The 11,119-nt window shown below is 37.7% G+C and overlaps 1 protein-coding gene across 1 annotated transcript; it reads left to right on the forward strand.

The window, feature by feature from the left end:
- Nucleotides 1–9,447: 9,447 nt before the first annotated feature.
- LOC106516467 (rasd family member 4) lies at nt 9,448–10,253 on the forward strand. Its single transcript, XM_014006845.1, has one exon. The coding sequence runs from the start codon at nt 9,521–9,523 to the stop codon at nt 10,145–10,147; it is 627 nt and encodes a 208-aa protein (XP_013862299.1). The 5' UTR covers nt 9,448–9,520; the 3' UTR covers nt 10,148–10,253.
- Nucleotides 10,254–11,119: the final 866 nt, after the last annotated feature.

An 11,119-nucleotide genomic window follows, 5' to 3' on the forward strand; every position in this document is an offset into this window, starting at 1 on the left:
CAGTCATTATTATGATTAACAAATGCTTAAACATTCTTAGTTAAACAACCAATGAATCATGAACAGAACAGATTGTTTCTGTTTAAAATCTGATTAAGAGAACTGAAGTCCTCGTGTAGGTTGAAATGACCCGTCATGGCCTAAAATAAGAGTTCAGCAGTTCCTGCCAGTTCTCAGGCCTGTGCGAGACCTGCTTTGAGGCAGTAACTCCTGTTTCTTCACTCGAGGTGACCCCTACAGTGTCAAAATGCCAAGCAATGAGGACCTGAACAAGCATTTCTAAATCATTTAAAACTGACTTTGTCTCAACATAAATGTAACACTTTAACATGATTTTGTATTCAGTTTTTTTTTTCTTTATGCGTAAAAATATGGAAACATTTTTGACCAAGTCAAAAGCCACAGTAAAACGGTTACCAAGTCAATAAGTAAGAAAATTTTATTTGTATAGCACTTTCACAGATAAATGTCACAAACTGTTTTACAAGGAGCAGAGATATAACAAATACAACACACAATAAACCATAAAAGCATACAATAAAAAAGTTAATATGACGAATAAAACAATCAATTTAACTAAAAGCTTATTTGAACAGCATTGTTTTAAGCTGCTTCTTCAAGAAATCAACAGAATCTGCCTGAGGGGCTATATAAGACACAGGGGCAGGGCGTTCCACAATCTAGGAGCTCTAGTTTGAAAGCTAGAACCAGCTTCTGTTACCAAATATTTCTCTTTCTTAAAACCTTTGCATATTCATTTCTGTTTATAAAGMTCATATAGACCCAAACGGCTGCTGGATCAACAAGGCTGTTATAAATCCTTGACAAATGTTTCAAAGAGCTCTCTGGGGTTCTGAGCCTAAAGCTCTGCCTTTGAAACTCTTCAGTACAAGAATTCATCTTTTTGACTCAGCCAATGCTGATAGCTACTTAAGTGTATCTCCTGTCCTTGACAYGTCTGTATGAGCTAACTGAAACCATAGTTGTTGTTTTTTTAATCATCATCTGCAACACTGAGGAGCTCGGAGCWCTTCTGATTCATCAACAAATCTGACTCAGACTTTAGTTTAGCTTCTGACAAACAAAGTTTGCTGCCTGTTAGAGTTAAAAACATGTATCCAGTTTGATTATGTAAAGGTTTCTAATTTACTTGTAAAACTGCAGATGATGAATGAAGGATGCACTTGGAGGGGAATAYCATGCTTTTAAATCCTTCCTTTTCACATTTAAATCATTCACTTGTGCATGTAAAGTGAAACTGTAATGATTTAGTCTGAAGAATACTAGAAGAGCAAAATCGCAACAAAAATTGGAACAATTATCTTGTGTAAACCTGGCTTAAAATATTGTTGGTTGGTTGGTTGGTTGGTTGGTTGGTTGGTTGGTTGGTTGGTTGGTTGGTTGGTTGGTTGGTTGGTTGGTTGGTTGGTTGGTTGGTTGGNGGTTGGTTGGTTGGTTGGTTGGTTGGTTGGTTGGTTGGTTGGTTGGTTGGTTGGTTGGTTAATTATAAACTTTATTCATTTCATGAAACAAAATTATATATACAATAAAAAAGAAAATACAAATAAAATGTAATGAAAGGTGGCAGAGAGAAGAAAAAAATCTTATAATATCTGCCCCCTTTTTCCCAAATTTAGATTCAAACTATAAGGATCTTCAGTCAACAAAACAAAACACAACAAAACATTGAAACTTTCTAGAACAACAAAGTGAATGTCTTCATACTAAACAATTTCATTATGTTTTAACAGTCTAGTCTTTATCATTCTCTTAAATATGCATATTGATGTGGCAACTTTTAACATTGTCTTCTAAATTATTCCACAGTCTCACTCCTTGAATTGAGGTGCAYCATTCTTTCAAACGTTCTAAATTTAGACTTGTCCATCCAACCTTACATGTTCGAGCCAGAGTCTGACCCACTGTGAGAGGAGAACRAAGACGACAAACCTGCAGAACTGTCGATTCTTGGAATTGGTTAGAAGGAAGTCCATGACCTTATTTAGCAGTTCAAATAAAGCTTATATAAAACAGTCAAAGAACTCAATATTAACTTAAGAATCATCTATCCATTATCTTTAACCTACTTCTTCCTTTCAGGGTCACCGGTCACTGGTGCCCATATCCAGCTGTCACCTTGCAAGTCCATCACAGAACATGAAAACCTGTTGTAAGATATTGGAGCATCATTGAAAATGAGAAATGGCCAATTTGTGTTCCAACTTCCTCAATCAAATATTGTGAATCTCACCGGTGTTATGTAATCTGTGTCGCTGTGCCTACGCATTTAAAGCTACATCATCGTCCCACACATCAGAATCACCCATTAACAGCTTCAAGCTACCTTTCTGTTGAATTTTGAATAATAAACCACACAGGGTCCTAATATGAATCATTGTATAAATATCTCAGAGCGTTTTTTGTTTTTTTTGTTTTTTTTTTTTTTGTCTCAAAGCTCTTTTTACATCCCACACAAAATAAACAGCCTGGCATCTGTTGTTTGGAAAGGCTCCAAATTTGCATAAAGCCTTGTCAAGGTGAATTTTTCTCTTCATACATCACATGACTTTGGGCACTGTGTGATCCTGGTCAGATTTGCATCAGTGCAGTTGGAATCAAAGAGGGAAAAACTGATCACATTTTCTTGAACCACTTTTTCTTTCTTTCTGAGTCACAGAGTACATATTTCCAGCAGTCATTGTGCAAGAGTCAAGGTATACCTTGGACAGAGCAATGAGAAACTTTCACACGCCTAGAGCTCACAATTATAACCTAATGTGAATACTTTTGGTTTGTGGGAGGAAACGTGAAAAAAATTACACGTGCACAGGGAAGAACATGTAAACTCCACACAGAAAAACCAGGAGGTGACTGACCTCTTCCCCCTCTAATAAGTATATTGTCTAATTTTATTTTCATTTGGTCATCCAGTTAAGCTGTGGAGCTTATGTCCAGATGTTAGTGGAGGGTAAACACAATGATAAGCGTTCATTTTGCATTCGTGAACCCGCTCACACATTTGCACTTTGTCTCCAAGGTGTGAAAACCTTCAGGCACCGTGAACCTTGTTGAGAGGGCGTAGTGGCTCGAGGTCTGTGTTTGGGTTTCAGGACACATGATGGGAGGTTTTGTTTAACTGTGTAATGCAGCGAGATAATGGAGCGTAATGGGAGCAGCAGAGCAGCTATAGCTCAGAATCAGGGAGAAAGTGGACCCCAGTGGACATCTGGCTCTCATCACAGTTTGTGGCAGCAGGTTTTGCTTTTATGGTCACATTTACAATTTGAAAAAGTGAAAACCTTGGAAGAGGTTCAGACAGTGATTTTATTTGATTTTTTTCTATAAAGAGAAATACCCCTAAATTGCTTCTTTGTCTTGACTGTAAAAACATAATGAATGCACTCCTGAGTGAAACGTGTCTGGCTCGTCTTATAGCGGGGATGTAAGACCACATTTTGTAATAATGCAATATGTAATAATCTAATAAAATCAGGCATCAAAATGTAATAAACTTGCACTAAAACCGCATTATACAATAATTGACACAAAATGTAATAAAAGTCTTCAACGCATTATGTAATAACATTATTACATTTTGCGGCAATTGTTACAAGATGTGGTGGTGTAGTAATCTGGTGCATTATGTAATAAACAACCAAAATTTTCTATTCATCCTAATCAATATATTTGTAATAACTGTCATGATGCAAATACTACATAATTAAATCTTTATAACTTTGGTCAATGAACACCAAACTTCTCATTTTTTATTTGTATTTTCAGTCAAATTCTTGTGTATATGGATGTATAGAGCAATCTCTCAGATTTTTTCATGTTTCATGGAATCTTTCAAAAACTTAGTTTCTAATTTATTCAACATGTCAGAGCCTGTGGGACGTTAAAAAAACAATTATTAACATCAAATATCCACTTCCAACCCACTCTAATGCTAGAAAGAAGTTCTTCAATCCTCATTTCCTTCTGATACAGAAGCCGACAGTCTGCCTGCGCTGCGCCCCCCTCCCCTCCCTTCCGCGGCTGATGGTCCACCTGCACCCCCCAACCCCCCTGCATGTGATTAATACAGATTTTTTTAAGAAAAATTACAGATTTTTATGGCTCATTATACAGGTGAACGTCTGAAGGGGTTGACATGTACGTACAACTAACTTTTAGATATATTTTCAGAGTTGTCTACAAAGTGGAATATTTCTGTAACAGGGATCAGGACAGTAAATCTGAAAATGTAAATAAATAATGAGAAGTTCTGTGTTTATTGACCAAAGTTATAAAGGTTTAATTATGTAGTGTTTGCAACATGAGAGTTATTACAAGTATATTGATTAGGATGAACAGAAATACTGGTTTTTGATTGTTATAATGCACCAGATTATTGCAACACTACATTTCATAATAATTGCCGCAAAATGTAATAACGTTATTACATAATGCATTGAAGACTTTTATTACATTTTGCGTCAGTTATTATATAATGCGGTTTTAGCGCGAGTTTATTACATTTTGAAGCCTGATTTTTATTACATTATTACATGATGCGTTGTTATTACAAAATGAGGTCTTACAGGGGGTCTAACTCAATTACAGAAGGGGGCAAAAATTTTAAATTTGGTCCAAGGACCAGTCTCTGTCGATATTTATTTAAAACAATCTTGATTTTAAAAGTTATTTAAATTATTCTTACATAAATACACTAGACTCACAACTATTTCATTTGCTGTTTTAAGATATATATTTCATCAAAATCTATCAGTTAATAAAAGATTGTGTATTTTGGTTTTTATGGTCTAATGAGGACATGAGTGCACACCACCTAATTGGACCCGACATACTCTGAGTGTTAACAGACTGAAAACTTTTAATATAATTTTGGCATTCACTGTGTGAGAAAACAGGGAGGTGAACAAGACATGGCGTAGAACACACAATGCCAAACTGAAGATGGAAGGAAAACTGAGAGAAGGACTGGGGCTGATGAGACAAGTGCATGCAGCTGGGACTAATGAAACAGGGAACAGGTGCAAATGTGCACAGCAGGCTGAGTGAAGGAGCAAAAACTGACAGAGGAAGAAGTGGACAGTAACTCAGGGCAACCTAAAGGGAAATGAACAAACCAAACTCAATGAAAAGGGAAAAAAAATACACTTCAAACTGGAAAAAAATAAAACAGAAAACACAAATCCTGACACTATTAAAATTAAGTACTCATCAGTGCATGTTCTCCTTTGGTTCAAAATAACATAACAGCATATTTACATGCGTTCATTTTAATTTAATATTTGTTCTCCATCTAATAAATTATTCATCCCATTGTCTTATCAAACACTGTTATGTTACTTCTTTTTTAGGGTGATTTTCTTGAACAACTTTCTAACTGAACACAAAAGTCCAAACTGTTCATCAGAAATCCAGAGATAGCRTGAGGATGGTGGGATGTTCCACTCTGCTCAGTGAGCGTACAACATGTTCTTTTCTCACTGCACCACTGTGGAACCAACAGCTCAATACCTCATCACAGAAGCAGAGGTCACAGCTGGTCCTAGGTTTGCAGAGAATGTGTTGCTAAAAATAAATAAATACCCTCTACTATATTGGCCAGATAACGAAACAGTCTTCCTTGCAAAAGTTCTCATGTTAAAGAAACAAATCTGAGAACTAAATGGATTTTTTATTTATTTTTTATTTGATAAGTGGAAGAATTTTCAAACGCACACAAACATAGATCAATTGATTGCCATTAAAAAATTTAGCAGCCTTGGATCTGCACAGAATCCGAACCAATGCAGCTGAGGACCTCTTTCAGTCCAGATGATGCCACATCTAATTTAACAACAAACTGCAAAACTATTAATAGTTGCCTGTTTCATTCAGTAATGATGATGGTTAGTTATTGATGTAGGGGTTAAACAAAACGAGACAAAAGAATGAAACAAAATAGATTAATGTTATGTTTTTGTCTACGGCTCTTTAAGATTTGTGCTTTACATGTTAGATTATGATGCAGTGATACTTCAGATCTTCTGAAAGAGCTAATAAACAAATGAAACCTTAACCCCGTGTCTGTCATAATAAACAGCTATCATGGTACAGTTTAGCCTGAAGCATGTTGTCAGAGCTGAAARCTGTCCTGGCTGCTGTCAGAGCCAGTACCACCCCAGGAACGCCCTTTTAAAACAGGATCTGTAATTATTGTGATTAGTGGGAGAAAAACAGAGCATCAACAGGCATCCTGACCTTACCTCACCAAGCTGTGGCTAATAGAAACACAAAATTGCCAAAAGATGCATGAATATTCACTTGAAATCAAACTTAATGGGTAAATTGGGCACATTTGCAAATAAATTGCAATACTGAAGCAACAATCCTGCAAATGAAAATTAATACAATTTATTCTCTTGTTTCCAGTCAGTCACAAATTTTTTGCGCACATACGACAAGCTGCAAGCCTCTTCGATTCATGCAAGGAAAAAAGAGCACTTGCAAATGTATTGAGATATTTTAATAACTCTCGCAAATCGTTTGAAATTTGTCACCAGCAGTCACAGACCAGTGAAACTGACAAGCTAATGGTTCTAGTGAAATACAGTGAATGACTGTCATAAAACCTTTTCAGAGCCATTAGTTTCATATTAAACAGGTATTAACCCATACTTTTGTGAGAGGTTTGTAAGCAGAAATAGTAGCAGCTACGTATATATGTAGCACTTCAGATGCAAACTGGGATATTCAACAGGTAAGATGTTAACTGTTAGTAATCTTTCCCCATTTTGAAATGTTTAAACTTTCCCTTTAAGAGCCAGTTGTATTGCATGTTAAGACACAGATACTAAATAAGCAGCACGTGAGAGTATTCTGTCAATCTAAAGGGCAAGAAAAGCATTGTAAACTTCTAAGTAAACACTTTGGTCTTGAGCAAACATTTCAAACAAAAAGTTGGCCCATGCTGCTGTAGAATAAATAATAAGTAGATACAGAAGCAGTTTTCCCAAGAAGCATGCCCCAATAGGAGCAAGMTTTTTCAGTGTTTAAATGGAATTACACGCCTTCCCTCTGGAGTCACAGTAATAGAAAATTCTGAGAATATGTAACAATTTGAAGAAATCCAGTTATGTGCTGCCCTCCCTCTGGCTCTTTAGCATTCGATAACAACATAATAATGTCCAATTACTGCTGGACAGATGTGCTCAGCAAACCAAAAGTACAAATAGATAAATGAATAAATGACTTGTTGGAGATGATAGAAATTAGCATTTTGTTTTTAATGCACCAATTTTGAATTAGATTACCAAGCCTGCAAGATGTTTTTAGCACACAACCTTTGGATTTTAAAATGATGCTGCTGCAGGCTGAATGTAGACCAGAGTAATGAGCGGAGTGAAGCAGGAGCAGAAAGAAAACCAATCTGTTACAAGCTTTAAATTGACATGTGATGTTTGGTAGTGGAATATATTTGGGTCAGTGACATGTTTTCTAATCTACAGTATATGGCAGATTGCATATTTTTATAAAGGATAAAAAACAAGCTTATTGGACTTTCTGCGTGACACAGATCTACTATAATTAATAGGCTCCTTGGATGTGAATGACGTCTTGGAGTCATTACATCTTCTTTTACAAGACTGTGAAGCCAAGGAGGACGCTAATAGTGTCATGCAGAAACTTGTTCAAATGCAAGTGATTGATTTTACAAAGAAAATGTAATCATTTATTTATTGTCAATCTTTGTTAACATGCAATAAAAAATACATGTTTGTCCACCTGTTAAATAAATCAATGGGTAGATTTTAATAAAACTTCCTGAAAGTAAAAACTTAATGTGAATCTGCAAATGATAAATGTTCAGAACACTTTATTAATTACAAACTTTAAAAAAGTGTATTAAAATAATTATTACCTTCACTGACCCTTATAGCTGCTGGACAGTGCTTGGTACGGAATAGAGGCTCAATCTGCTCCATTTGCAGCTGCATTCAAAAGGGCTCTGAGTTCATGCTTTAAAAATGAGGTGTTATATTGTAAGTATGACTGTGGTATTCTAATTATCACATTTATTTCGTGGGGACATCTAAGTACTGTACCAGCTTTTACAAATATACATTTTTAAAAGCAACCATAGTAATTCCTCAACAAGAGCAGAATGGTGTTTGTGCTGCACTGAGTCGTAACAAGATCACTCACCACTGGACGTGCTGTCTCTTTCTCCTTTGCCTTCACACCTGTCATTATCCAGGACATGATGTTCCAGAACCAAAGGACCCGCAGAAGAGAGGAGTTTAGAATCCACGCCACCCAATCGTGCCGCGCTGTCTGAGAACAAAACGTCAGAATGAAAAGGCTGGATTAGGAGAAGGGACAGGAATTTAGGGGCTAGGTGTTAATGGACATGTGTGTGTGTGTGTTTGTGTGTTGGGGAAATGTTTGGGTCTGTTCTTGTTTGCATAAACAAAAGTTCACAGGCTGCTAAATAAAATGATTGGGAAAATATATTTCTTTTAAAGGAATTGAGGCTGAGTTTAATACCACCTCTTGCAGCTCAAGTAAATGTACTTGATTTATCCACAATCAGCCAAAGTTATTGGAAAACAATTGAAAAGAATATTTCTCAGTCTTCACAAGAAAGATTTTGTTCCCCCTAAATTTAGGAGTTCGGATCTGATTTCTGTGCAGGTTATTATGTATACATACTGGTTTTTGTGCAAAACAGAAGAGTCCACCGAAACAAATAAATCTGCCCCAGGGTTCATTATTTCCAATTAATTCAACTCCCATATTAGTATATATATATTATTTAGAACAAAAAAATAAAATTAAAAGCCATTTGAGGTCTTGCCAAAGTGCAAACTTATTCCATCCGTTGACTTTTAACATTTTTCTGACAATGTTGACTAAGGCATGTCAGGGTCTTCAGTTCTGACAGACAGTCAAATATAATGACTTTTCTAGCTGACAGCCATAACTACACAGTTTGCTGAATAAACACAGACGAGACTCATTTCTTAATAACAAACCACACAAAACTTTCATGTGAATGGTGTTTTTAGCACACTGTGTACTAAAACGTTGGACATTAAGGACATTAGCCAATGAGAAAAACCTTTTGGTCTCTCTGCTCAGATAATAAAACTCTAAGCAACAACAAAACAGAAATGGACATCCTAGTATTTTTTCCTGATTAAACAAAAGACCAGACATTTGTAAGCAAAGAACATCCGTGTCATTATTCATTTATTCTTTTGTCCATTCCCCTGCAGTTCATTTCTGGTTAGCTGTTGTAAATTCAAGCCACAGTTTGTGCTCTCTCTCTTCTCATTGGTCAGCAGCTGAGTGGGCAGGTGATGAGTGTGAATACATACAGTGTGCAGCCAGACAGGTTCACACTCTCATGCAGCTTCTTCAACACATCTGCTGTAACCTCCAGAGGAAAAAAAAGACTTCAGCAATACTTCACAAATAAAAGAAAGCCAAAGGAGGATTTCAGTTTAAGGAGGAGGAATAGGCTGCCATGTCGTTTGAGGTGAAAGAAAAGGCAGAGGTGCGTCTGGTGTTTCTAGGGGCTGGGGGAGTGGGGAAGACGGCCCTCATCCAGCGCTTCCTCCGGGACACCTTCGAGCCGAAGCACCGGCGCACTGTGGAGGAGCTCCACAGGAAGGAGTACGAGGTGGGGGGGATCAAAGTCACCATCAGCATCATGGACACCAGCGGCAGCTACTCCTTCCCCGCCATGCGCAAGCTCTCCATACAGAACAGCGACGCCTTCGCCCTCGTCTACGCCGTGGATGACCCCGATTCCCTCGAGGCAGTCAAGAGGCTGCGGGAGGAGATCCTGGAAGTCAAGGAAGACAAGTGCACGCCCATCGTGGTGATCGGCAACAAGATCGACCGACACACCGAGCGGCGGGTGTCCAGCGAGGACGTGCTGTCCACGGTGGAGATGGACTGGAACCACATCTTCTTGGAGTCCTCGGCCAAAGACAACGTCAACGTGATGGAGGTGTTCCGGGAGCTGTTTCAGCATGCCAACCTGCCTATCCAGCTCAGTCCGGCGCTCTGCCGGAGGAGGGAAACCTTCCCCAAGGAGAGCAACAGGCGGCCCCCCATGAACAAAACCAACAGCTGTCTGATTTCGTAGGGATGGAAGACAATGACTCAAAAAGAAAACTATTCAAAAGAGACTAAAGATCTGATAAAACTGAAGGTATTCAATGGGGTGCAACGATACAGGAAATTCACGGTTCGGTTCGGGTCAATACCTTTAGTCTCACGGTTCGATATTTTTTCGATACAAAAAAGAGAAATGTCCATGCCCCTTTTAACTTGTAATTTATTTATATTAATTATGAACATTTGTTTAACCTCAAAAGTGCAGTTTTTAAATTAAATGTTGCTGAAACAGCAAGTTTCTCTGGACCTGCGCCCAAAAATGCAGCCYAGGTGGAGTAGTCGAACACAGATCCACTGATCCTTTGACACAGAGCATCTTCAGAAGACAAGATGATAAAGTAAATTTTTTAAATCTGTATTGTTCGATACAGCACTGTTCGATACGGTTCGATACGGGTACATGCAGGGGTGAAAGTAAGCCGTTACGGTCCGGTACTGCGTACCACTAAAAGATTGTACCGGGAAGAGGGGGGAGCGGCTGTCAACTATAAAGCTTATCTTATCACAGTTGCACTTTCTGTCAGAATATACATGTTAGCAATAGGCAGTATAAAACACAATTAATCTGTTTACAAATAGTTTTTTTTCTCATCCCTAATTGTTTCTGAACTGTCCCTGTCAGCTCCTCTTCCCTCGGAGCTCGAGGCTTTCATGAACCACCAGGCACAGCCGAGTCATAATGGCAAAATTAATTCGCCTCACAAAATAGTTCCTCCTGACAAGCTCAGTTTGTAATTTGTTGTTTAGATGTGTTTTTCCAACTACTTTTACTTTTCGTGAGTCAAAAGCGAGACAGTGTGTGTGTGTGCTGTTTTTCACCACCATGATTAATATTTTAAATCTGATTAATCCCAAAGTAGCTGTGAATTAATCATGATTAATATAAAATTTTATATACATTTCTTTTGCATATTGATCAAATGAATTACTTGAGTTATTA

This window comes from Austrofundulus limnaeus, unplaced genomic scaffold (assembly GCF_001266775.1).
Source record: "Austrofundulus limnaeus strain Quisiro unplaced genomic scaffold, Austrofundulus_limnaeus-1.0 Scaffold38, whole genome shotgun sequence".
Lineage (NCBI taxonomy): Eukaryota > Metazoa > Chordata > Actinopteri > Cyprinodontiformes > Rivulidae > Austrofundulus > Austrofundulus limnaeus.